The sequence below is a fragment of the Linepithema humile genome, chromosome 3, assembly GCF_040581485.1.
Source record: "Linepithema humile isolate Giens D197 chromosome 3, Lhum_UNIL_v1.0, whole genome shotgun sequence".
NCBI lineage: Eukaryota > Metazoa > Arthropoda > Insecta > Hymenoptera > Formicidae > Linepithema > Linepithema humile.
The window spans coordinates 3,277,145-3,305,007 of record NC_090130.1 but is presented as its reverse complement, the minus strand read 5'-3'; the positions used below and the strand labels follow the sequence as shown (position 1 = coordinate 3,305,007).

Here is a 27,863-nt window from a genome sequence, read left to right as displayed (position 1 = left end):
ATTATTCTGATGAATCTATTTACAAATGCGCAAAAGGGAATAATAACATAAATAATCGACACGTCACACGACACATATATTGAATCATTATACAAAATAGTCTACATTCTTACACGCAACTTAATGAGATTCATCTTTGCGTAGCATCTTGAACGAGAGACTTCCGTCATGTACAAAAGTCATTACACTCGTAATTATCCACCTTTGTCTTTGACATACTTAACGCTACATACATATTAGACGTGACTTAAGTTGCGTTCGGGGAGCGCGTTATCAGCGCTATTGTGATTCTATCTTTATCGCTCATTGGAGGTAAAACAAAGATAAAACGATACAATAGCGCTGATAGCGTTCTCCCTGAATGCAGCCTTAGAGAAACATCTTCGCGCAAAATTGCAAAAATGTGATCTCAGATCGAACTCGATCTATCGACGCAGTGTGTGTGTGTGTGTGTGTGTGGGGGGGGGGTGTATATATATGTGTGTTTAAAAATATCGTTCTTCCCTGTATTAATTAATAAAATGTTAAAATTTTATATACAAATTGCAATAGGTATTATTTCCATCATACAAATGCAAATTGAAATGCTCTCGTGAAATGCATATCATTATTAATAAAACCCGTTAAAAAATTTGTTAAAAAACACGCATCAATTAATTTCTTCTGCTAGATTAGCTTTCTTTAAAAATTAAAACTAAGACATAACGATGTTTCTCGTTAATTTAAGGCATTCAGTTCCGTCACGTTTTTTCACTTGCGTAATTGCAAGTTGCGTACACAAAATTTCTGTTCCGTTTAGCACACACTAACATTTAATTCACATTAACATTTTATTAACAATTGATTCACACGTCTATAATCGCACATTGCTCCGATGATTATTATGTTTAATTAGAATCGCATGCATGACAATTTCAATGATGACCTGTTTGTAAATGTTCTCAATGTAATTTCAATGAAGAAATCATACTCTCTCTCTAATTCAAATCTCGCACTAATTATCCTTTCTCCATATTCGCTCTGTCCCGGATTTCACATGTACAATTATATATGTAGAAAGGTCTTATCATATAATCACATATAATTACAATCAGAATATATATTCTGTTGTACAAAAGTGTCTTCATTGAATATTACATCAATTAGTTACCGGACTGCTACGTTTGGTCACTTCTAAATGCAATTTGTATCAACATACAGAAACTGGTCGAAGCGCAGAAATCGTTCAACTTCACAATACAGCAATGCAATTATCTTAAATTACATCTATCAGTCCAGCTGTAAAGATATAACGATGAAATTATTCGTGGATTTGTTGTCGACTGCTTTTTTCCATTAATTCTTTCAATTGCACATATCGATAAGTACAGGTACTTTCCACTTGTTTCATTAATTCTGTCGAATTAATTTTTGTTGTTAGATACACTAAGATCTACATCATTTTTGTGTTTTTAGGCGCCAGCAATTTTGTATTCAATGTGTCGTAATACAAAGTGGCTAATTTTGTATCTTGATTAATTGGTGTATTGTCGATATCATCAGCTCATTTTGAAAGTAAAATAAAAAATGCTTACACAAAAAGAAAACTGGTCGAATTCAATTTATAATAACAAAGAAAAATAAATACATATTATACACTTAAAGAGAGAATAAGTATAAAATATTTTAACAATTTTTTCAACAGCATTATTCTTCAATTTCATTCGCGTATACATCTTATTGTCTCTCGCTATTTCTTTACGATCGCGAATACAAATAAAAGATCGACAAATATCACGTACTGATCGATACCGTACAAATTGATCCTGTTTGCAGTAATCGCTTTCACGTGGTTAGAAAGCGAAACCATTTGAATATATTATTAGCTATTTTGGATATAAATGTTTCCATTATTGTAGACCGAAACATACTGGCATAAACATCGCCATGAAAGTCTTTATTTTGAATTCACAAAGTTGTAACTCTCTATTACGTATTAATCACTCTTTCACGGTATATAAACAGTTTAAGTAATAAAAATGCAATCCACTTTATTCCATAGTTAAGCATGCAGCGTATAGCCGTTATCAATAGTACCGTTTAAAAAACCATCATCAAAACCATCATTGCAGTAATAAATAAATAGTTAGATCACGCGATCTTTGATACGTAACATTTTATAAATCTACAAATTTGTCTAATGTGAGAAATTATATTGCACATCGTGCGTTATCAATACAAATTCGTCGAAACGGATTAAGAAATTTTCGGCGTTATTAATCGCGACGATAAATGTGCGACATTTAAATTTAAATAACATAAATGTACAATCTGATCAATAGCATTAATCCATTACATATCATCGGATTCAAATTTACAACTAGATATTTTCGATTCATCGTGTGATACATAACAGATTAAATATTGTATATCCATCATTGAATCCTTCATAGTACGAATACATTAATTCGGATAATTGGAGAAGATTTTGATTAGTAATTTTATGCGCAATATAATATTCTGTAAATGTCACTTGATATGGCTGCATTACGTTATATATATATATATATATATATATATATATATATGTATGTATTGCGGCATAATATCGAATGCGAATATATCAAATTCAGTTATTTTAAGATCTTTGATTCAATCCGCAAATAAATTTACATATTCCACGATACGCAAATTTACTGTAACCTTAATTAAAAAAGTATTATTTACAAATTTTTTAGTATACATTTGCACACCTTTATGTACATGATAATTTGGAACACTAAATTTGATTCAATAGATTTTCCCGCAAATCTAATATCACTATCAACTTCAAATTAATAAATAATCGTACGTTGTTGTTGCACAATGGCAAATTTTCCGTATTAAGAAAGTTAATAACCTTAGAATTGTATTTATAAATACGTTTTAAATCGATGTATACAATCTATACTATAATAATACACATATTGTACATAAATACAAGTTGTTCCTTAATACACAAGATACTCTGTATTGCATCAAATTCACATTCAGTGTGTATCATAATAATTAATAGCTCGTGAGCATCTCTAGTAACCTATTAACGACCATTGAAGGTCATCAAAACCGTCCTCCTATAGAAGATCCCTGAGAAAGAAGCGTCAGTTATTTCATAAAATATTAAAAATTCATATCTCTATTTTCTCCATCGAAAAATTAATTTGATTAATTTTGGTTACGTTAAATTTAATAATAAATATAATATAATAAATTGCACAATTTGATTGATCGTTCCAAAAACTATGTCCAATTTCAAAAGTTTCACTAAACAGACGTTTGTTATTTTACAGTCGCGCTTATCACTTGTCCCGTATATTACTTGTGACAGAAGATGCTAGGATCCATCTGTTTTATAAAATGACTAAAGCTTATACCGGATATTTTTCACTAGACTACAATCTGCCGTTTCAATTCTCAATTGTTCATATCGTAGTGTTTCCCATCGTAAACCATCGCGGTTAGTTTCGAACGTCGATCAAGTGCAGTGCTAGTTCTCACAGTACAATCACAGTGTGTGTGTGATATATTGCTGTTGTAATATCCGATAGTACGAATATATTGATCGAACTAAATTCGGTTAAGAGGCTTTGAGAGCCTTGTCCGCGTGTGCTAGAGTCAGAGATCCCACGAGAGACACTAGAGTTCGATCTAGCCATGTTATAGGATTCGGGTACAAAAGACCTCCCTCGTAAAAACCTAAATGACCTCCGTGCGCTAACTCCACATATAATGTGTTTAAACGATTGGCTGAAAAAACAAAAATATTAAGTACATTTTTGCTTGTCATATCGCTTTATATTACACATTTATGGGTGATATGCTTACCCGCGTGCTCTTTGATTGGATTTAATAATACTTCCGGCACGACCGGATCGTCTAACGCATTGATGAATACCATCGGCGTTGTAATATTGTCTAGATAAAAAATACAACTACTCCACTTGTACATCTCTTGCACAGATCTAAAGTTGTGTACCTGAACGGTATAATTTGTAAAAATTAAATTCATTGCTTAGATTATACGAAAATATTGAAGGTGTTCGACTTACCTTTCTCGTGTACGCTTCATCCAATTCGGGTAACGTTGCCGCGGAGATTATATCACGCTCGTTCAAATTACATCTTTGTTTCACATCCTCGGACAAAAGCATACCTTTATGTTTTAGTATAAGATTCTTCATCGATTCTGTCATTACGTAGAGGTAGAAGCGTCTAAAGTTCTGCCAATTTAATAGAATTTTCGTTCCTCTGAAACATGTACCCCAAATTAATATTTTTTCTTTATTTTAATTATCAGAAAAACAATCTGTTTACTTACTCAAGAGCGTTGTATCCTTGGCAAATTGATATTCCTCCAATAATGTTGGACAATTTATTTGGACCGCGTTCTCCTAGGTATTTTGTTACCAAATTACCGCCTAAACTATATCCAATACAAACTATTTTTGTATTAGGATGTTTCTCTATCAGATTTTGTAACATCGTGTTGTAGTCATCCGTGTGTCCTGTTTATAAAATGCATATTATGAAGTTTATCTCAACAAATATATTGATATAAGATTCTAAGATACAAAAATGAATAAAAATGTGTATTGTAACATTAATATACATTTTATTCATTTTTCTGCTTTAGAAGTCGTAGAAATTGTTAGTAATTGTGAATGCTAATTAATTTCGGTAATAAATATATATCAAGTATAATTTCCTTGTCAATAAAAAAATAACTGCTACATAATTAGAAATAAAATTGGCAATACTAGCAAGCTATTTAAAAAATTATTTTGTCAATTACATTAATTTATAAATACATAATCACATATCAGCGTAATTCAGAAGTTTGCGACGCAATTCGATCGTTGTTATAGCATGCTTAACATTCTCACGATATTCACTTTTGCGCAGTATAAGAACTGTTATTATTTGCCAACTTTCCCCGATCAATTCATCGTAGCTAGACAAGTTTTATCGATCGTCACACATACCATAAGAGAATATTCTCGGTGCTGTGATCTTGACACTGGAAAGGGCCCCGACGTGATTAAGTACCGCACACCGATAGCCATGACATTGCACGAAGTGTACGAAGGTCCTGATATAAACGCTTTCCGAGCTGTTGCCGATACCGGGACAAATAGCTATCGTTATGTCATCTGGAACAGTAATTGTTTGCAATACCAAGCACTATTAGCTTCCACATTTTTATTTTATCCTGAAAAAAATGTTCATTAAATACGTTTAAAGCACTTTGAAAAATAAATAATTGTAAACGAATTCGGTTAGAAGGGTTTTTGCAATTAAATCTGCAAATACCTTCGTGTCCATTGGTCAGCGGCTGATAGAGATCGTATGTAAGAGTTGTTTCATCCGGAAGACCAATGTACACCCGTTCGCCAATGGGCCAAGGGCACCGAACACGCCCTATAACACTGTGAATAATAGTTTGTACGTGTCCGCTGAAGCCCCACAACCTCGTTGGCTTGTATCTGAAATGGGCCAAGGATATTCATAACTCGTTTGCGTTATTTATGAATCGTACAAAATTATCCTATAATTACTATAATACGAGAACTAAATTTTCACTGTATAAGACTATATTATATGTCATTAATGTGTCATTTTTTTGCAACATCAAAACCTGTTAAATTTTAAGGAAGTATCACTAATAATTACTATAAGTACTAGCTTTTAATTTTATAAAGCTATTTTGTATGTCATTAACGTTGTTTTTTTTCGGTTAAAGGTCCTTATATTTTAAGAAAATATCGCTGACAATTATTATTGTCAGAGTATGAGAATTATCTTTTAATTTTAGACAGCTATTATCGCTAACGTTGTTATTTTACTATCGACACTGCAATTCTTTACATTTCAAGAAAATATCGCTGATAATGATTACAAGAATTAGCTGTTTTAATCGAATAAAATTAATTTACGTATTGCTTACATTATTTTTTTGCAATGGACATTGAAGGTTCTTAAATTATAAGAAAATATCGCTGATAATTATATTATAAGAACTAGCTTTTAACTTTATAAAGCTATTATGTATAGCGCTTACGTCGGTTTTTCGTAATCGATATTCCTTGAATTTTAATACTGCTGCAGAGAAAGTAACGAGAAATAAGTTCAAATTATTAAAAACATGAAAAATATGACAGTAGGTTAAAAGCAATTGGAATGTTTCAAGCCTTCAGCAGTCTTTTTGAAAGTGTCTCGGAATTCTATGTCCCACTTAATAGAATGACGATCGATGACAGTGATTAAAACAAATCTAGTATTTGCACTTTCTTCAGAGTATTTCATAAAATATGAGTAAACTTTGTGCAGTTGTTGAGGCACAGATTTCTCTCGAGACAATATTTCATTGTAATTAACATGTTATAACGGTATTCGAATATGCCAATGAACTCTCAGTCGGATGGTGAATGACGTGTGTAAGAAAATCTATGAATGGCTATTTAAGTATAATCAATCACAATTTGAAGTTTTTCATTATGATATAATTGACGAAACGATTTGTGAGAGATTTGTGACAAATTCATATCAATTAAATTGATTTTATTGCACTTTACCGTTGAAGATATATTCGAAGAAAGCACGCTTTGTATGCTAATGATACGAAATTTTGTATCGTGCTACAAAATTGATTTATTTTTAGCGCATGTCAATTTTATAATACGACAATTAAATAATATAAGCATTTAAATTATCATTTTTTGCAATCACGACAATCTACTTTGTTCTGTGCTACATTTGATCTTGTTTTACATTTTTTATACAGTTCTCTTTCGAGAGAAAGGAAATGTAGTCTATGCAATACTACGCATTTCACTTGTGTAACACAAATGGGTGAAAAGGAGAGTCGCATTGTTAAACTCTTTTATAAGAATGTACAAGAAGTTGTAGTTGTTCAGTGAAACACCTTTAGAAGGTAAAACACAAACCTATGGAAAAACCATTTCACATTACATAAACTTCCTCGATTTTTTGCGAAAACGTTAGTTTTTGTGAAGTCGTTAGGAAAATTTACATTCGGTCGAAAGAAACTACATTCCAAGTAGCGATCGCCAAGCAAGATAGCTGTATAATTAAATTTATTTGAAGGTCGTTCATTCAAAATTTACGACAACTGCTTTGGCTCATTAAAGAGAAGTGTACAATTTTTTTCAAGCTGAGAGCGGAAACATTTCTGTTTCGTTACTTTTTTTCGCTGTTCTTCAAAAATTGCAATATTGTCTAATTATTGTCTAATTATTGTCTAATTATGTAGAACTGCCAAAGAATGAACTACGGAGACCATTAACGCGACAGTGCATGTACGAAATTACATCAATTATACATGACTGTTGCATTTTAATGACAGAAGTGTACAAAGTTGCGACAGTGGATCGATAGAGCACGGTAACACGGTATCGATTCTCCGGAATAAAGTCGACTCGAAAAATATAACTCGCTTTTCATCTGTACAGAAAATATTTATTACATCTTTATCTTATAAAATTGTTTTTTCCGGTATGTAAGAAATGAGATTTTTTAAATTCGTCAAGACATTTAACAAAAAGTTTATGTTATATTATGAAAATCAATACAAATTTCCTGCAACCGATTACAATGCACTCTTTATATTGTACACAACAGTTGATTTATAAATCATCTTTATTAAATTTTTTTTCTTTGCATTTATTACGCTCAGTTGACGTTACTTTCAAGCCTTTTTGCTGGATTATCATGCGTAGTTATCTTTCAATCTCTACACATAATTCTTAATACTGTGTTTCCACAAACAGCGTAGATTGCTAAATTTAATTCGTTTAGTGAGCTATGAATTTTTCTGTTTGTATTTCTGCCATCCTGCTTTCTACTCAACCTGCTTTTCTTCCACTTAGATCGCAAAACGAGAGGAGAAAAGATCTTTTTTAGACTCTCTTACGAGTCATGAGACAAAATAAAATTCTTTTCTTCTTCAATGAGTCTGCGTAAAAATATATATAGTCACAATCAATACACATTGTGTAAAGTGAAAAGAGAAACGTGTCAACAATATTCGCATCGCGGCCGTGAAGTCATCGCGCAAATTGAACGCGTTAGGGAAAAGTAGGGTAAAACTATAAAACCGGGCGGCTTCTTACTGCCAAAGATGAGAAGAAGCAGAGTGCTCTTCATTATTATCGTTCACTTATGGTTGCGATTTTCGGTTTATGCGCGCGAGAACTTTTCGACTGCGGAATTTGATATATAAAACTTGGATATAAAACAACTTGTAGAGATAAATTGCATCAAAATGTCAGATTAATGTCATGAATATTTTTGAGAAATATGATATCTTTTGCAATTGTTACCACACTATATTTTGCATATAAATTTTTATACAGGTGAAATAAACGAGAAGAAATTAAGCTGATGTTGATTAAAAATGTCGCTATATTTAAATAAAATTCTTCATAAATATACATCTTTTTACGCAAAATATTCAAAAAATTAATATGGCTATAAAAAACTGTGCTAAGTTATATAAGAATCATAAATCACATGTCACTATAAATATTAAATATTTCGTGCAATTCTATTTTCATTTTTAAAGAAATAATCTCATACTAACAAAAACAACTTGCTTTAAATGTGAATTAAAGGAGAAAATTCTTTTTCAGCGTAATTTCCTTTTCTATAATTTCCTGAATAAGTGAGTTTGCGTGCTGCACGTGTCGTAGTTGGATTCGCACGTTAGAGTCACGGTCATGGCTTTGTACGATCGATCAGAGTGTGCGAAAGCAATCCATATTTACCAATTGTTACAATGCTGTTTGCCGTTTATTCAAGTGTACTCAAATTTTCCATCAGTGTCAATGTAAATAAGTTACTCAAATTTGAAGTCAATTATTCAGTATATTGCCATTTTTATACCAACAATTCGTTATAACGATCACCGAAGAGATAAAATATTTATTCTTCAATAATATACGTATGTGTGTAAATATATGCATTAGCGATCGCAAAAACATGATTATCAATCTGTTGATTTGCAATAAAAAAAATATTCCAATGCCAGCTGGTCGACTGTTCAACGGAACGGCAAACATATATTTTGTATTATAAAATGGTTGTATTTATATAAGATAATTCATTTATTTATACGAGATATGTGATAAGAAAAAAGCAAATTTACGTGTAATTAATTGAGAGGTTCCCGCCTCGTTCGTGAAAAAAATAAGATAAATTATTCACGCGCAATTTCTCGCAATCTCCTCGGCATATTCCGATACTGTTGTGACCTCTTGAGGGAAATTTTTACATGTAAAATTACAGTACTTCCTATAATTTATTCACTCATCAAGATAATAACACTGCTAACATCGAAAAGTGGTAGTTCCAGCCGATTTACCAATGTTTGTGCTCATTTTTACGATTCCAGCATGTGGGGGGGGGATTCTCGACCGCATTAATCGTATCCGATCTCAAAATAGCGTTGAACTCTCTGATACACGTGCATGACACCATCAATCAATTTATGATTAAGCTTTTTTGTCGCGTAAAACTAGAACTACGAGCTGAAAAACAGGTCATCCGGTGAGATATGGAAACGCATGGCATAAGAGAGAGCGCGTTTCTCGTGACGAGCGTTTCGCGTTGAACACGGAAATGCAAAAACGTGCGCTCGCAAGGAAAAAATCCATCGAATCGTAATGATATGGGAACGATGTGTTGCGACGATCGCGAATTGTGCGGTCATTAGAAAGAAGAAAGCGTCGGAAAATGAGCGAGGTCGCCGGCTCGTTCTCGTGCCGCTGGCTCGCACGAAGATGTGATTTCCGTAACGCAAAAACGAGTACGCGAGAGCGCGACGATGGCACAACGATCACGTTGAGATCTGTAATTTCTAGATTCCCGATTCGCCGCCGCGCTCGGCCGAACGAAAGGAGAAATAACGACTGTCGGGAAGTAAAAGCAGCACCTAACAGGTGATTGCTGGGAAACTTCGCGGTTTCTCAATGAACCGCGGGAGAAGCCCTTCACCGCGCAGATCAGATAGCAATCACTCATCGCGTAAGCGGAATCGAAACCGTTGGAATTTCGCCGGGATCAGTTTTCGATCCCGATCAGTTCTATGCTACTTTAGCGTACGCAACGTGTGTACGCGTTGCTGAGACACGCAAAAATATATTTATTCACGACAACCGAAACGTGATGCGTGACGTAAGGCTCTATTGCAGCAATGTCTGGAACTCAACGAAATTGTACCCGAGCAACAATCAGCGCACAAGTCACGCGCCGATATTTGCAATCAATTCTTCAGATAATAATAGATTATAAATCGAACGATAGAAGCGGAAGTGTAGACAGAACCAAGTAATAAAATACACATATGTTGTTACCAATTTTTTTAGAAGAGATAAAATCGGAAGTCTTGTTATACATTTCCGCTTTCTTACACGCTTTCACACGACGCGGTCGAAAGAAGAAGGAAATCACGCACTTAACAAATAAGCTTATTTAATGGAATGTTCTTATTATTATTTCAATCGAGATTTTTCCACATCAGCGTTATATGATCGTACTAAGCGATTATTTCGCTTTCGCATGGTAACATTGGTACGAGAGAAATATAGGCGTGTAAAATAGCGATATAAACTGCGTAACAATAAATAAATAAATTTAAATCATAAAAATTGCGATGTTTTAATATTTAACAGCGGCTTGCGTTCAAGCGAGCATATTTGCAACGCGGCGCTTTTTATTCATCGTCGTAACTTCATGCAGCCTTCTATGCAGTAAAACTTCATGAAAATGCGCAGCATGTTTCGAAACCTATGCTGGAACACGACGCAGATTTCATTCGTGCGCATAAAAATGTTTTTTTTTCGCATTTTCCTACTGATAACTCGGCCGGCTTGTAACTCAAGCCGAGCGTGACTCATAAGTTCACTGTTATCCAGGATAACAGAAGAATGAGATGAACGAGAATGACGTGTTGTATAACACATAAAATAGAATATCTGATTTTATCGTCGTTCGACTTATATTATCTAATCAGATTGCGTTTTTTTTTGCGGTTAACAAAAAAATTTACGATACGTACGCGCGAGTGACGCAGAAAATTTATGATAATCGATGAATCATAATTAATTTAAATAATTTTTTTTTATAAATGCGTATCGATGAAAGTATTGCATTCTTTTGCGTGGCTTTCTCGATGCCATTCTTTCCCAAGACGGAAGTCAAAGAGTTGATTGCGTGGCATTCCCCGCGGAGTAAATTAAGCGGGCGCAACAGTACACTGTAATTTCCCGTTAGAATGAGTATCGAATACCAACTTTTACTATAAAAAATCTTTGCTCATAATTTACAACTATGTGACTGTAAACAGATGTTTCCTTCAAGAATCTATCATTTTGTTATTTTCTTTACTTAAAATTCTTCGTATTCTTCAATTCCGCGCAATTCTTTTTTTGAAATTTTTTTTGGATGGTTTTTGCAAACACATGAATAATTAATTAGTTTTCTTATCTATATTTGGTGTTGAATTATTTTTAACAATTCGTTATTCTGTGCTTGAATGTCAAAATATACGTAAATAATATGCAAATAAAGAATATATAAATAGATATAAATGAGTCAAATAAGGAAGAGTTTATATATATATTTTGACAAATAAAATTTTGCTTTCTTCATTCTTATCAGAAGCACTTTGATATGAAATTTTCCGCAACTTCTATTATAGATTAATCAGCGAATTCTACTTGTTTATTTCCTGCACGCACTATCTCCGTATTTTTCTGTTTGAATCAACTCAAAAGAGGCAAAACATAATTCAGATAACAATAATTCAGTATAATAATTCAGATAATTTAATGAACTTTGTAGCTTAAGAAATTTATGATTTAAGTGACATTGCAGGAATTAAAAATAAAAACTTTGTTACTCAACATTTATCTGATAAGCGTTAATCGCAAAGTTTCAAATAATGATAATATTTGTTATCATTATTTACAGGAAATTATGTTTTGTCACACTATACTCTGACTACTGTGTTATTGCCTGTAATAACTATTATACTTCAAAGCCAGTTTGTGAACTATCGCATGAATTTCCTAACAAGCTCGAACAAAAGCCTATAACAATCCATTATCCCAAACATTCCTAGTACTTGCAAGAAAACACCCATTATACTCATTCAAGAACAAGCGTAATACCCACATGAGAACATTCATTGTCCTTATGCGAGTACAACTGGAGTGAACAATCGATATAAATGAAAAGCAGCTCTAACTTTATATTAATATTTTATATATTTTATACATCATTGTAATGATGTATAGACAGATAATTTCTTCATTGTCCAAATAACTGTAATATATGTATAACATAATGCTAATAATAATATAATAAATATCTCTCACCATAAATTATGATTAGCACAATTTTCATATATTATAATATTAAACATGTATCTTCTGTAATATTCATATATGATAATATAAAACATATATATTTTATATCCAAGGAAATTAATTCACTTTCAATTTTACATTATTCTAATTTTTTTACTACATTATATAAGTAAACGAACCACAAAACAACAATGTGCAACGCATATTGTTCCTACTATATATGTATAATTTGCTTGTTATATGTAACGTTGGAAAGTAAGAACTGCTTTCCTTCACTTATCTATTCACATTGGATACGGCATCAAATGTGAAATAATTATTTTTATGGTACCAACATAAATTTCACACTAGCTTATACTGGAGCACAATCCAGCTTCTAGCATCGACTTAACCTCACTTCCCGGCACCATAAATTGTGAAATTTATGGGATTTTTATCCCTCGAATTGCTCTGCTGACAATCTTTTTGAGTCGCAAAATTTATGATAAATTTAATTCAAAATATGTGAAAAGTTAATTTTGAAAAAGACTTACGGTTCGGCGATAACCGGTGCGATTTTCAGTACTGTTGACAGAAAGGATTGATCTTTGCAAACGAGGAGAGGCTTCTGTGGAGCACTATTCACATTCAATATCCTGAACAGGATGCACAGGATGACAGCAAACACGGCTAGCAATGCTGTAGACATCTTTCTTTAGGTCGTTGTCCTGAAAGGAGTATCTTTTTTTCTACCCATTCTCTGTACCCTTTCTCCAGCCTTTTTATATTACTGGATTTATTTTTGTATTAAAAAACTATTTTAAATGTCTCTTTAAATTACCTTTTATATAAATACATCACTAAGGGTCTATAATAACTTGTATGTTTTTTTAGCAATATTGCTATCTTTGAACATTTATGTAAACATAACATGTTTTTTTTACCGTTCTCTTTTTCAGGAAGAACTTAGTTAACTTTCTTCGTAGAATACGTAATATGATAACAGGTTATGAGTAAGAAGGCTGCGACGGCCGTGAATGAATCTGATTCATACAGTTGAGGCTTCGTGACCTGTGAATAGAAAGAACGCTGATTAAGATTTGAAACACGAATTCGGCTGACAGATAACAGAAATATGACAAGTACTGGAAATGCAGAATGACGTAAACGTCATGCGTTACAGATGTGTGAATCAGCTGAATAAATACGTTTCGAATAAGGCAAAATACATTGTAATTATGAATGAGATAATTGTGATAATAATGAACGAGATTGTACTGCAGCAGATGGTACGATTCTGATTGACTGTGTGTATGTGTGTGTGTGTGTGTGTGTGTGTGCGTTACATCGTTTTGCATTCCCAGTCAACACTATTTTATTTGTAAAATATTGCTAGAGTAGCTGTGAATATCGATAAGGTGAAAGATCGATAATTGCGAATATTGTGAATAAACTCGCTGATAAATTTTTTTGATCGATCGCTATTTTTATAATTTTTATAAAAAATCTGCGTTTATAATAAGCTGTTTGCAAGTATACGTAGATAGTTTGAGTGTTGAGATTTTCAGAATTAGCATTATCGATGTATTAATTAAACGAATCAAGTCCACATAATTCTTAACATTTCGGAGTAACAAAAGCTGAGATGACGCATTATATATTTTAATTATTATATTATATTTTAAATACGACTTAGACACAACTTGTTACCTAATGTCATAAAAGCAATGACAATATAAAAATTTACATTTGAATTTCCTTCATCGAATCTGCATACATTTTGTTGCGTCTTAATAATTATTTTATGTTAATCACTGAACTTAGATGACTTTACAAAAAATTATTTATCCTTTAGAGTCTGTATTAAAAAGAAAGATAAAATAATGCTAATCGCGACTAATTAATCCTTCCAAATTAACATAATTCCTTAGTTAAAAAAAAATTGCTGATTAATTTTTCCAGACAATCTTAGCTTCAACATTATTACAAAGAAAGAATAATGCAAATAGCTAATTATATACATATTAATAATAGTAAACGAATTTTTTTCTAAGATCTCAATTAACATCTAGGGAAGCTAAACAGATATATAAAGCAAAATTATTTTATCAAGTATATCTCAATGGCAACGTTAAGATGTACTTATAATTATATAGAAATCGCAGACAAAGGCACTCGTGCAGTCATCCCGGCGTTGCTTAAACTCCGAAATACAACTCAATCCCATCTTATTTCAGCCCTCTTGTGCCGAATTATCGACGAAATGGCAATGCTCGACGGGAAACGATGAATCAAATCTGTGGTATTCGTTTTTACATTATTCTTGCTCACCGGATGATGTTCCAACCGGCGGGCGGGGCGACGACTTCGTGTTAGAGATTCTTTACAACCGGCTCGGTCAACTCGCCGGTACTTCACCGAACGAAGCAGCACGCCTGTGTGAAATTCATACACGTCCGTACGCGTTGCAATTCGCCGAACGACTGACATCTATGCGCGTCTGCGATAAATACGCCCCGCTAGAACGGCGCGGACTCCCCCGTTTTTCCCCTACGAAACTGAGGGTTGAGAAGTGTAACGACTACTTCCATCGATATATTTAATTCTTATTTTTGTATTTATTATATCAATAAAATTTATATATTATCGTCACTTTTCTTCAATCGACGCATGATGCATCGTTTTTTTATTAGAACATTATCATTTTTGCAGATTATAATTCTTTAAGCTCACTACGCTCTTTAAGTTTATATAAATAACTTGTAAATAAATCATTCAGTCTTCTGAATAGACATTTAATTTTAAAGTTTAATCTTATTTGTGAAAGCAAATTTAATAATATATTCGGGTTATAATTTGTAAGATTGAGAAAAAAAATGTACATATATGCATATGAATTATTTGAATTATGTCTCTATTATGAATTATGAATCTATTTAAATTATCGAGATAAAAGATACTTTAGAAAATGAGTCACGTACAAATACAAGTACAAATACTGACCTCAAATTTTCATTTTAGAGATTTACAATCAGCTATAACCATTAGCACAAGGTCAAGGCTGTGATCCATGACACTCGACGTGTGATGGAAACATAATGCTTATCAATATTTAAATCTTTTCCTTTTTCCTCCATCGCTCAGTGTCCAATGAATATTTAAATAAAATTTTGTTTCAAATATCCTATGAATCGTAAATTTCTCAATCTGTTCTACGGCAAAATTGTATTTAAAATATCTATCTTTTATGCATAAAAACTATTCTACATTAAAAGTAATGTCTCTCTATAATTTACATTTTAAAAATTGAATTCACCAAATGTCCGTGAAGCAATAATATAGCTAAAAAAGTATCACGTTAAAGAAAATTTTGAAGATTTATGTAAGTTATCCTTTTCATAATAAAAATTATACATATTAATTAAATATATCAATTCGAATTTTATGCAGCATAAAATGTCTTACAAACATCCAGCTTCTTATCTAAAATTTACACAAGTTTTCATTTTTTATTTTTAGATATGCGACATTTGTGATATTGAATTAAGTCTGTTAAGATAAACTAATATTTTTTGATAAACAATATTTTTATATTATCAAAGATCTGTTTTTGAAACTTTTCCAAATAATAATTTTGCAATATCCCACAAACTGTTACATTAAATTAATGACGCGGAAAGTGTTATGTTCCATGTAATTTTCATGCCGGTCGATTGTTACACAAGTTGACATAGCAACGTGAGTTATTTATTCCAGTATAAGTCTTACTAAGTCTTACTTTCCACCACAAGAGTGTGACAAAAATGTAATAACTATAATAAAATTAGTTAAGCAAATTTGAATATCGGTAATTAAAACTAGCAGTATCATAAAAAATATAATAAACAATAGCAATGTTTAAAATTATTTGTTTCAAGGTATTAATCCAATAATCATTAACAATGGCAACGCGTGGCAAAGGTAAAAAGAAAGCCGGGGCGAAGACTAATGGAAAAAATAATGAAAAAAGCGCTAAAGGAGGCAATGGCGGCAAGAATAAAGGATCAAAAAAATCTAGAAGGAGCGGTGGGAAGGCGCGATTTACTATGGACATTTTTAACGAGGAAGTAATGGAGAACGCTTATTATACGTGCCATAACATCATGGACGTATTAAAATGTCGAGGATTTCCGTGGCCAGAAGCTCAGAAAAAGAAAAAAGGAAAAAAGAAGAAATAGTCATACAAAATGTGTTTTAATAAAAAAAAAAATAAATTCAATATCACAATCAATTTTGTGTGATATAAGTATCAGTTTAACAAAATAATCTATCATAACGTTTTTAATTTTAAAATTAACACAAGATGTAATGTTAATTGGAATAAAAAAATATTAAAAAATATTGTTTATTATACTATTATACTAAGAACTAAAATACTTACAGGCTATAGTGCATTCACTGCATACATAATACTAAAAATATATTTTAAGAAACAAAATATTATACTTTAGTAATTCTTTCTTCTTATTCAATAGAATTCGATAGGAGATTGTTGCAATAAACTTCCATATCAAATTCAAATTCTTCATCATTCGCATCTGGTCCATTAAAAACGTTGTGCACTGTGACTGTCTTAGCATATGTTAGTTCAGACAGAAGCTGTAAAAACAACACGATTAGCGAAAATTATATCGTACAACAGAGAGTCATTATTATGCTTACCTTTGGTGTCAGCAAAAAATATTGGGAACTGCCTGGTCTTCCTGTCATTTTCACAAGCAAATTGAAGACCCGTCTTTCGTTTACCGCATCCATGCCCTAGCAAATTAAAAAATATTTAAATTGTAAAAACAAATAAACTATAATAAATTACGTATATATCATAGTTGATATCAGAAAAGTGTACAAACTTGATTAATTTCATCCACACAGCGGAATGGTACGCGCGATAATTCCTGCAACGCGATCATATATATGGCAGTAGTTACAGTTCTTTCACCACCACTCTGGAAATGTCTCGTTAATTCTTGTAATTCGTCCGTGTCTCGAAACTTCACCCTGATTTTAAGACCATATTGATCAAAATCCATCTAAAAATATATTTGGTTATTAAGAACAATGAAAGAATGTTTGTTTCGCATTTATATTGCATATGTATACTTACGGGATTTTCACCGTGCGAAAGCGTGACTTCACCAGCACAGTCCATCGCGGCAAAATAAGCACTGAAGTTTGCATTTATCTTTTCAACCAGCTCCTCTAATGGTTGTAACCACTTCTTTTTTAATTCCTCAATCTCTTTTGATATTTTCTCTAATTCGACAGTCTTTTCTTCTATATATTTTTTTAAAGCTTTAATGTTATTTTGTACATCCTCGTATTCACGTAACACCTAGAAATACAAAAAAAAAAAAGAATATTAAATTATCATTCTTATATTAATAATTTATATACTTAAATAATTATGGCCTTCATTACATCGTACTTACATTTTCAGCATCTACATTTTTTGCCATGCAAAAAACTTTTGCTTGAGAAACATTTAATTCGTTATTTATTTCGGCTATAGTAGCCGGTAATTTTTCAAACGCCTTATTGAAAGGCTTAAACGCATTATTTTGTGGATCAATATTATTTGTACTTTGCAATGCTTCATTATACAGTCTTAGAGCTTCCTTAGTTAAGGGTTGGAATTCGTCATTATATCGTTTAAATTCCCATTCTGCGGCGTCGTGCTTATCTTTGAGTTCCGCAACATCACTTTCTTTCTTCATTAAAGTTTGTTCTAATAATGTTAATGCAAATTTGACTTCTTCATTTTGCGTGACACAATTAAAATATTTCTTTAACACTGCGTTATATTCTTTATACATTTGTAGTTGGTTTTTTATAATATCCTATAGAGAGAGAGAGAGAAGAAAGTTATTAAATATATATATGCAGATTCTGTAAAATGTAAATTTTAAAAATATGTGTTATATCATTAAAGAATACCTTAATATCTTTAGTGCATGCTGCATTTATATCATCAATACTCGTCCGCTCCTTTTCCATCTGCTTAATTTTATTCGTAGTTATACGTATTCTACCTTGCAATGCTTGAATGTGCTGAATATTTTGTTGATGTTTATTCCTGTCAGACCGACAACCATCTAATTTTTCAGTTTCCTCGCTTATTGTACATTCCTTCTCTTTTATATCACTCAAGATTTGGCTCTTTTTTTCATGCAAATTCTGTAATCTGAAATAAATACATTTCTTATTATTTTAATTTACTGTTATATTTCCTTTTGATTCAATTAACATACCGTTCTTCAAGTTTTTGCAGATTGTTTTGATCTAAAACAATTGATAGCATGTTGTTTCCGGTGATCCGTGACATCCTGGTTGATATAACATGCGTGTACTTGGATATACTCACAGCATAAACATTGTTTGCTGCAAAGAAAATTCCATTAGCGCCGTTAAGTCTATAGGAAAGCGTATTTGCGAAAGCTGATATTAATTTAAAAAATATACTTACGACTAAAGTAACAGCTCAAGCTTTGAGGTATATGTTCTGTATTATTCTCAACTTCATTGGTCCCAACAGGAATATTGTGCAACTGATACATAGAGACCAGATATTTTGTTATCGTGGGTGGTGCTTCAATAAGCGACACTAAATAATATTTAAAGCCGAATTTTTTAAGATTATCTATCGGTATATTTGGCTGCATAGAGACTTTTTTCATAGGATCAGAATGAACTACGTTGACTTGCAGTTTCTGTTGGTCTCTCAAGTACATGAGTAGAAGTTTCATATCGCGCTTATCCTCACATGTAAACGCAATTAAATCCCGCATCGGTATTATATTTTCTAAATACTTAGCGTATGAAGCCTCTATTACGTTAATATTGAGCAACATAGGCTCATGCACTTTTGCTTGAAATTTATCAGTATTTTGTCTCAACCAGACCACACCTTTGTACGCGTCTATACTTTTTTGTTTTAAAAGTTCTAAACGCTTTACATCAATATTGAGCATCTGACGTTCTGCTTGTAACGCTGAAATTGTAATTTCAATTAGTTAATTCAATAATGAACAAATAAAAATAAAACAAATTAAAAATCACATAATATAATGATTTTCTATGTAAGCACATACTTCTAACTTTACGATCGATATTTTCATCTTCATTCTTTAATGAAATATTTTCAGCGGAAAGCTTATTGATTATTTTCCTATGTTTTTCCATATTGGTCGCTGTATTCTCCAGTTGTTTCGTTAAAGTTTCCTCTGAAACATAAATATATTGCAAAATAAATATTTAATCAATAATTATTATTATGATAATTAAATCACAAATTACAAACCTGATCCAATTTCATTAATCATGAGAGAAAAATCATTCTCAAGTTTAGATTTCTGTTGTTGTGCTAAATGTATATCTCGATCTCGATTTTCTTCTGTATGGATTCTGCGTAAACATGTACTCTCAGCTTCTTTTATTTTATTATCACAACCAAGAATCTCATCCATAATGCTTCTCGATTTCGCATTCTTCTCCTTAACTTTGTTGTTCTGAAAAAATACAAAACATTTTTTATAATTAATATAATTGAATTATCAAATAACCTTTTGAGTAGTAGCTTTATTTTCTGTGTCATACTTACGTGACTATTTAATGTATTTTTCAACTTTGTCATATCAGATTTCATTTCTTCAACCTTTTTTTTTACTGGTTTTAATTCGTTATCTATTGACTGCATTTTTCTTGCAGCTGCATCTCTGAATGTTTTAACCTGTTATAAACAGAAAGATTTCCATAATAAGAAAAGTAACAATCACATGTCTTGTACTGATAAAATAATAATAAAAATATTTAATAATATATAAAATTAATCTTTTATGTACCTCCAGTAATCTTCGGCGTGTTTGATCATACAGCATCCATGCTTTTTTTTGTTTTAATGTTATAATCTTTTTTTTAATCAATTTTCTTTCTTTTATTGTACTAACAGTTTGTTGTAATCCATCTCGTCTCTGAGTATTAGATTCTAGTAATCGTTTTTTATGTGCTACATCAACTTCCAATTGCTTGAAGTTGGTCCTCTCTTCCTTTAACTTTTGATGATATTCAAGGATCTTTGGATCTCCAACAGATCTTTCTGTATTCTCTAATAAAGCTTGAGAATCCATTTTAGAAAAATCTTGTACTTTGTCTTGTGGTAAAAACTGGCAAAGATTATCAACCTACAAAAAAGCAACAATTAATAGACATATATTTTATATAAAAAACTGTGCAAAAAAAAAAGAAAAAGAAATATATATATATACCTGAATATTAAGGCTGCTTGTAAATTCCTGTACAGCTTTTACATTTGACGGAGTACCATTGATCATCCAGGTAGATTTTCCCTGATTGGTAAATATTCTGGTGATCACAATATCCTGTTTTTTGTTTCCATTTTTCAAGTGAATTTCTATTTTTGCAGATTCATGTCCATACTTCACATATTCTCCAATATGAAGCGCTCGTCCAATAATATTAGGTTTGCCACCTAAACCAAGAACTATAGCAGCCACAATAGTGGACTTGCCAGAACCGTTAGGTCCAACAATAACATTGAGGTATCTGGTAGGATTCACTGTAATTTTGTCATAAGTGCTGCAAAATTGAGAAACATTGAAAGCATATAGCAAATTTCAAATTACACGATAGAATTAACGTAGATAATATTTAGAATAAAATATTAATGCAACAATATAGAACAAAAATTAATATATATTTATCACTTACATAAAATTTTCCAAATTTATTCGAGTAATAAGTCCTTTATCAATATTGTCTTCCATTTTAGGTTATCTTGATATCCTTGCATCAAAAAATGTGAATACTACGGAACGTAATAAAGGAAGCTCGCCAATAGCAATGAATGTGTTATCCAATGATAGAAGGTAGATGACAAATTTTTTCTGTTATTCATTTCACGTTTACAAGATACCACGCGATACCGCCAAATAACGCCTTGCATCAGCTGTGCACCAAACAGATTGAAAGCGACATCTGGTAGCAGCCTGCACAAAACAAAACAATTTATTTCAATTATACTTCTGCACCGTTTAGTTAGTATTTTTTTTTACTTTAAAAAGCATGTACATTCAACGTTATTAATAGTTTTCCATTTTTAGTTTAAGTATTTTAGGATTATTAGACCACACAAGCGCGCCACGCATTCGCTATATATACAGCATTTATTTCAATATTCAATCGCGAATCTCGGCCTCTAAATTCACTGCACGAAAATTGTATGTAAATGTTTCGAGCAATGGGCCTATCGTAAAAAAAAATACTTGCTGTTGATAATTCTAGAAATAAAAAAGAAAAAGAGGGCTTTTTGGATTGAAAATTGGTTGCGAAAAAAATACTTTGTCACACATGATACTAATAAGGGAGTTTAGAATTTCAAGCAATTACAATTTGAAAAATTATTTACACGTAAATGATGAATCTTTCCAATTTTTACTAAACTTAGTAGAACCGTTAATTACGAAACAAAACACGAGAATAAAAAGTGCTATTAGTGCCGAAGAAAGATTAATTGCGATTTTAAGATTTTTAGCCACAGGAAGAAATTTGGAAGATATGAAAATTACTACGATTATCACGCTTTGGGAGTCATAATTCTAGAAACCTGCAAAGCTATCTACGAAGCTCAATGCGCATGTAACGAATTACTATATACACATCTGACTGATCAGTCACTAGTTTAAAGTTTCTAGACACTGGCACGATGCGTCTTATTGTTAGTCGAAAACGCTATTGTGCAGAAAATTCTGCTCGAGAAAATCACTAAGTTATTGATCTTTGATTTTAACTGTATTTTGAGATATCAAATAATTACAATGATGTCTTAGAAAGGATTTTGCAATTTTCTACTGTTTTAATTAATTTTTGTTATATTAATTTTTCTCAAGCATTTTCAGTATAAAATATATATAGATAACATTTCTTAACAAATTTTTTAATTTTCTACATAGAAATTGTTATAACTGTTGCAGATGTTTAGAACAGACACAAAATTTTCAAAAATCTTAAAAAAAATTAAAGAAATTTTAATTGCCGATAAAAAACCGTTGTTTCACCTTGCCTTGTTTTAGTAAAAACTTTTGGTATTTTATTGAGATAAACTTAAAAATTATACGAAACAGGAATTTAAAAGTATTCTAGGTTTTTCCCATTCTTTCATTCTTTCTGTATTTCTTATTCGTAAAGTATATAATTTCAAATACTAAAATATTTATATATATAAAAAAATAATAATTCAATATTTTTATTTAGATATATACGATTTGAAAAATTATATTACCTTTTTTATGTGTCTTATTATTATAAAAAATTTTAAATTATGTAGATATAGCACAATATATTTTTTAAACAGACTAAAGAATTCAGACTTTGTACATCCAGGCACCACGTGTCACATTTTTATACACAAGCTTTTTATCATATACCGTAATGTGATTATTATCGCAGCATTATAAAGACAAGTAATAAATGCGCTATTTTATGGAGCGAACATGTACAGAATATTTAAAGTGCGTCCACGGCAATTGTGCGCTAAACCAAGCAAATTACGTAAAACCTTTGCAAAAATGTAACGCGTAAATTGTTTATTATGTGGAAAACAATGCAAATGAGCAGCATACGTATGTGATAAAATATTTGCTCTTATGCTAAATAACTATTACATTTTAATGAAGTACTCTTTTAAGTAAATGCACTTATATTAGTATGATCATGCCTTTACATTTCGTAAAATGCACAATAATTATCATATATATATAAAGAGTCTTATAAAAGCAATTATGTTATTCATAGTAATTTTTAATATCTCAACAATTACTTGATTTGTTTTAAGAATACGGTTTCTGGGCTTCAGACAAAATAAAAAATAAAAATAATATATGAAATTAGATATAAAACTTGATATATAAGCAATTTCAATAATAACAATAAAAAAAAATAGAAAGAGACAAATCACAAGGTAGAGAATAAAATAAATAAATCGCCGGCCGTGATTGTATAATCATTTCTAATTTAAAAGAAATGCCTTTCATTTATGGATTCTTTGATCAATTTAGATGTCTCAACAATTTCGTAAAAAATAAATAGACTCTTAATTAACCAAAGAATTTGTAATAAAAGCAAATGTGGCAAACCTAGAGTAGTATGCAGCATGTATCGTTTCTTAAAATTTGTTAAAGATATATTCTCATTAATTCTCAATTAATTTTATCTAATATTTCGATCGACTTATTTCAATTGTTTTATTGCTTTCACACATACACACACACACATATATATATATCATCTTTCATCAAAAGTAAAACGTAATCATACTTAAAGTGGATTTAATGTTTAACTTTCGAAAACAGTATAAACAGTTTGTTGAAGGCATGTTTGCTCTCCGAGCTTCATCAGCGATAATTTGATGAAACTTCGTTGATCGACGCATTATCGTAATGATACCGTTTGTACTGTAACGTCATCTCATTCTTTCATTGACGCTAAAATACAAAAGAGCATCTTGGGTTAATTTGTTGTCTGTACATCACGATGTACCTGTTAACAATTTCATCAGTCAGGGGAATACGTCGATTAATTCTAATCTAGATAATAGCATTGTCCTTGCACATCGTAACTCGGTTTATGAACATTACATTTTTTACGCATAGGCCTTTCACGGCGATCTATGTCTATAGTGTTTCTCAAAATTTGCGCGATTTAACAGAACTTTAGTAGCCAATATTACGCGCAAATGATAGACGCGCGAAATTAATTTTAAATTTACTATTACTTGTATAAATTGAACACAAAGAATAAATATTGACGGCAATATATTTTTGTCCGAGTAAAAGAACATGTACATTTGACGTTTAAAATTATCAGAATAAAATAAAAAACGTGAAATTTTAAAGTCTTTTTATAAAAATGCCGAATATTCTGTTTGCATAACGAAAATATAGACTTTGATATCGCGCGAGTCGTCGTTAATCGGATTTTTGAGAGTTACTGATCGACATGGACATTATGCAGCCCAATGCTTCCTGTTTCGTGCGTGCACACATGATTCGCCTTGTGTGCGATCTAGATGCGCAAATAATGAGTCGTGTGTCAGCAATTATACATCATTACTTTATGCGCTGCATCCCAGGGGTGACAAATGTCGATCGAAGAGCGCCATGGTTACTTCATGGCTAACAAATGATCCTTGCGTTCCGTCCCGCTACGTGACATGTGAACCACTCGCAGTTTTGAACTTAAACTCGTCGAGGGAAGATAGAACAGAAGACGAATTTAAGAGCTACTTCATAAAGAAGCACTCGCGACCAACGATCGCATCGACGCTCATATTCCGTCAATAATGTGATGAATAATTTGTAGATTGCAATCTGTGGATTTCGATTGTTGTTCTCTAATAACACTCCGCTGATTATGTTTCGTCCGTCGTCGAAGTTCCAAGAACGAGCCAAGAGCAAAGTGCGGAAAAGATGGCGATTATTCCACGCCACGGACTTTCAATCTCTGATGCTTCCCTGCTTCATCTTCTGCCGCATCCTCGGATTATTCCCGTACAAGATCAACGGCTCGAACTTCGAGACTTCCAGGCTGCGCTATATCCTGTCGTCCGTCATTATGGGCCTGTTCTGCGCTTATGGATTATCGGTATTATACGAGATAGACATTAGCGGAAGAATCGGATTCGACGGTGTGCCCGGATCTCTTCAGGCTCACTGCTACTTCTTGCTCGGCACTTTCATAGCGATCGTCACGTACATTCTGAGCGGTGCGCGAATGCGCTTGCTGCAGACCGTGATGGAGATCTCCGCGAGACTGCCGCCGGAGTCGTATCAGAAGCTCTCCAGGATCATCCACACCAAAGACATAATTGGCTTTTCTTTCCTGCTCAGCCAAATACCGAACTGCCGATCTTACAACATGTCCGACATCCTTTATAAAATGTTCGCGATGTACATCACGCTGCTGGTATTTCAGATGGACATGCTGTACATGAATTGCGTTTGCGTGCTGAAGGCTTGTTTCCAGAGGATCAACCATAATCTGATGAATCTACGGGAACTCGTGGTGAACGACGAGCCGCATCTCCTCAGGCGGATCTATCACGAGCAAAGAAATCCGTTTCTACTGATGGAGCTGAAGGCGCTGAAAAAACGGCATCTGATGGTCAGCGACACGGTGCAGATGCTAAACGTGATCTTCAGTTTGCAGCTCCTCGCCACCATCGTCATGACCTTCGCCGAAGTCACTTTCAGTCTGTACTTCTACATAGCGCAGATGCGCGAAAAGATACCCTTGATCAACCTAGACAAGCAGATCTGGTACGCGTACTACATCACGTCCATAACGTATTATTCTATAAAAATGGCATTGATAGTGTGGGCCTGCGAGACCGGCAAGGATCAGGCCGTGGCAATCGGCACCACCGTGCACGACGTGCTCATCAGCACCAGCGACAAGCAGATCAAAGACGAGGTAAGCGAGATTATCTGTATATTTTTATAAGAATCCGCTGTTTTCAAAGTCTGTATTTGATTGTTTTGCGACTTGCAGTTGCAGCTGTTTTCTCTGCAAATACTGCATCGCGAAAACACGTTCTCCGCGAAGGGTCTTAATGTGGACGCGACGCTTCTCACCGCGGTGAGTGTGATCGATCGCAATCATTATCTGCTTCGTTAATTAATTAAATGTATATTATTTATTTTATGATTCTGTTGTAGATAGTGGGAAGCATAACTACATATCTGTTAATTTTAATACAGTTCATGGTCACGGCGCATATTTGCGATGGAAAGTCATCGAATGTCACAGTTACTTGAAATAAAAGATGATAAATTAATCGAAGGAATGTTTTTTAAATATTGAAAATATTTTCTTTATCATTGTGAATAAAACGTTCGATATTTTGAATACGTACAAGGCCACTTGAAAACTAATTATGTATTAACTATCAAACGCAATTAAAATTTTAAGAAATTTTATTTGCTACAGTGCACCGTGTGAAATAAAGACACTTTTAAAAAATAATGGCTTCGGACTCTCATTAAATGTACAATCCAATTTTCTAACTATTCTTGCGTTGAACTGAAAATGAATTGACGCAATACCCCAGTTCAATTCATGAAAAAATATATGTATATATTTCAATTAATATTAAAACTCTTATCAAATAATTACTGTACCCGCGCGTCATTTCACGATGACTGATCGTAGTTTAGTTTAACAGAGATATGAGTAAAAAGAATATAATTAAAATAAATTTTCATTGACGCCACAGCGGCGGCAATATCAGTGCGGAAATTTAGCGATAAATGCAATCCTCGAGGTCTAAAATTATATCTTAGTACTCTGCGCCGCAAGAACGGACTGCATTGCAAAATTGCGATGTAAGTACACGTGTAATTTTCAGATATTTTTTTCGTCGTCCCTTATCTTTATCAATAGCGAGTGACCCATGGAAATGACTTCTGACCTTTTCTATCAATTTTGCTGCTGTCAAATCGCACGATTCCCCCCTCGCTTCCGAAATTTTTATATTTTTAAATGTTTTTTTTTTTTGCATTTTATAGCAAAAAAGATTTATCGAGAAAACTCAACGTTTATTATCTTCATTATACTATTTTATAAAAAGCAATAAAGATACCATCTTCAATATCGTACCAGCAATTAATGGCTGATTAAAGTAGACAATAATAAAATGAGTTCATGGCAATGTTAGTCGCATATGGGACATGGAATAATCTCTCTATAGCGAGTCGGTATTACATATGTGCAATAATAATGGGCATAGATATTATGTCTGCGATCGTTTGTATTATTTAACGGCGATTCGCCTGCGGCCTCGAAACCGACGTTTTCATTCAGTGCGACGGCACGTGGGGTGTAGCCGGATCGCGATCTATTGTCGTCAAGGTTAACGTTCTACTGCGCGATAATACCCGTACATAGTAGCAAAGGTTAATTTAGACTAAAAGGCTAAGTGCGTTAATGATTCCAATCTTACTTTAATGCCGCGACGCGAAGATCAGATCGTGCCAGGCGGGCGCGACGTACCGCGCGTCGCGAGCGCGGCGCAAATACTTCGTGAAACAATAAGACGACTGTCGGACACCGTCGAATGTCGGCCAAACGAATTATTTCGACGATTCGGATATTTCGTTAATTTATCGCTAAACACCGGTTCGGATCCAGACAAATATATTTTGGTGATCCGAACGGCACTGTGTAATTATGCAATAGAGTGCTGATTAAGATATATGTCGTCTTTCTCGAATGCAGAAAAGCCGATGTATGTAAAAAAAAAAAGGAGGGGAAAAAAACTGAAATGTCAGCAGACCAAATAATGTCAGAGGCGCAAATATGTTAATATACTGCGTTATATAATTCAATGATAAGTAAACTGAATGGAACTATCTTCTTGTTGTTAATGTGACG

At 32.6% G+C, this 27,863-nt stretch overlaps 4 protein-coding genes across 5 annotated transcripts in view; 2 read left to right on the top strand and 2 right to left on the bottom strand.

Moving 5' to 3' along the window:
• Positions 1 to 57: 57 nt before the first annotated feature.
• Positions 58 to 14,917, bottom strand: Hydr2 (abhydrolase domain-containing protein 2). Of its 2 annotated transcripts, none has more exons than XM_012374522.2 (9): positions 14,715 to 14,917; positions 13,225 to 13,454; positions 12,938 to 13,111; positions 5,329 to 5,501; positions 5,001 to 5,168; positions 4,337 to 4,523; positions 4,068 to 4,266; positions 3,844 to 3,994; positions 58 to 3,765 (listed from the first exon to the last, which is right to left on the bottom strand). In XM_012374522.2, exons 3-9 carry the CDS (start codon positions 13,090 to 13,092, stop codon positions 3,596 to 3,598), a joined length of 1,203 nt encoding a protein of 400 aa, XP_012229945.1. In that variant the 5' UTR covers positions 13,093 to 13,111; positions 13,225 to 13,454; positions 14,715 to 14,917; the 3' UTR covers positions 58 to 3,595. The 2 variants fall into 2 exon arrangements, with proteins under 2 accessions (XP_012229945.1, XP_012229944.1); XM_012374521.2 differs by having other exon boundaries at positions 13,328 to 13,454.
• Positions 14,918 to 16,324: 1,407 nt separating this feature from the next.
• LOC136998556 (small lysine-rich protein 1) lies at positions 16,325 to 16,636 on the top strand. The gene has a single exon (XM_067351390.1). It carries the CDS (start codon positions 16,325 to 16,327, stop codon positions 16,598 to 16,600), a length of 276 nt encoding a protein of 91 aa, XP_067207491.1. The 3' UTR covers positions 16,601 to 16,636.
• A 115-nt stretch (positions 16,637 to 16,751) lies between these two features.
• Positions 16,752 to 27,863, bottom strand: part of SMC5 (structural maintenance of chromosomes 5) — an 84,803-nt gene continuing 73,691 nt past the window's right edge. The window contains exons 3-16 of the mRNA XM_067351349.1: positions 21,147 to 21,424; positions 20,684 to 21,014; positions 20,261 to 20,599; positions 20,020 to 20,148; positions 19,720 to 19,927; positions 19,511 to 19,642; positions 18,886 to 19,410; positions 18,671 to 18,800; positions 18,357 to 18,603; positions 17,852 to 18,259; positions 17,527 to 17,754; positions 17,273 to 17,452; positions 17,085 to 17,180; positions 16,752 to 17,021 (exon numbers count right to left, since the gene is read on the bottom strand). Of these exons, the coding sequence (XP_067207450.1) occupies positions 16,887 to 17,021; positions 17,085 to 17,180; positions 17,273 to 17,452; positions 17,527 to 17,754; positions 17,852 to 18,259; positions 18,357 to 18,603; positions 18,671 to 18,800; positions 18,886 to 19,410; positions 19,511 to 19,642; positions 19,720 to 19,927; positions 20,020 to 20,148; positions 20,261 to 20,599; positions 20,684 to 21,014; positions 21,147 to 21,202 (3,144 nt within the window). The 5' untranslated portion in view covers positions 21,203 to 21,424 and the 3' untranslated portion in view covers positions 16,752 to 16,886. The remainder of the gene's footprint in view (positions 17,022 to 17,084; positions 17,181 to 17,272; positions 17,453 to 17,526; positions 17,755 to 17,851; positions 18,260 to 18,356; positions 18,604 to 18,670; positions 18,801 to 18,885; positions 19,411 to 19,510; positions 19,643 to 19,719; positions 19,928 to 20,019; positions 20,149 to 20,260; positions 20,600 to 20,683; positions 21,015 to 21,146; positions 21,425 to 27,863) is intronic.
• LOC105676392 (putative gustatory receptor 28a) lies at positions 24,560 to 26,474 on the top strand. The gene is made up of 3 exons (XM_012374216.2): positions 24,560 to 25,904; positions 25,983 to 26,069; positions 26,150 to 26,474. Exons 1-3 carry the CDS (start codon positions 24,846 to 24,848, stop codon positions 26,246 to 26,248), a joined length of 1,245 nt encoding a protein of 414 aa, XP_012229639.1. The 5' UTR covers positions 24,560 to 24,845; the 3' UTR covers positions 26,249 to 26,474.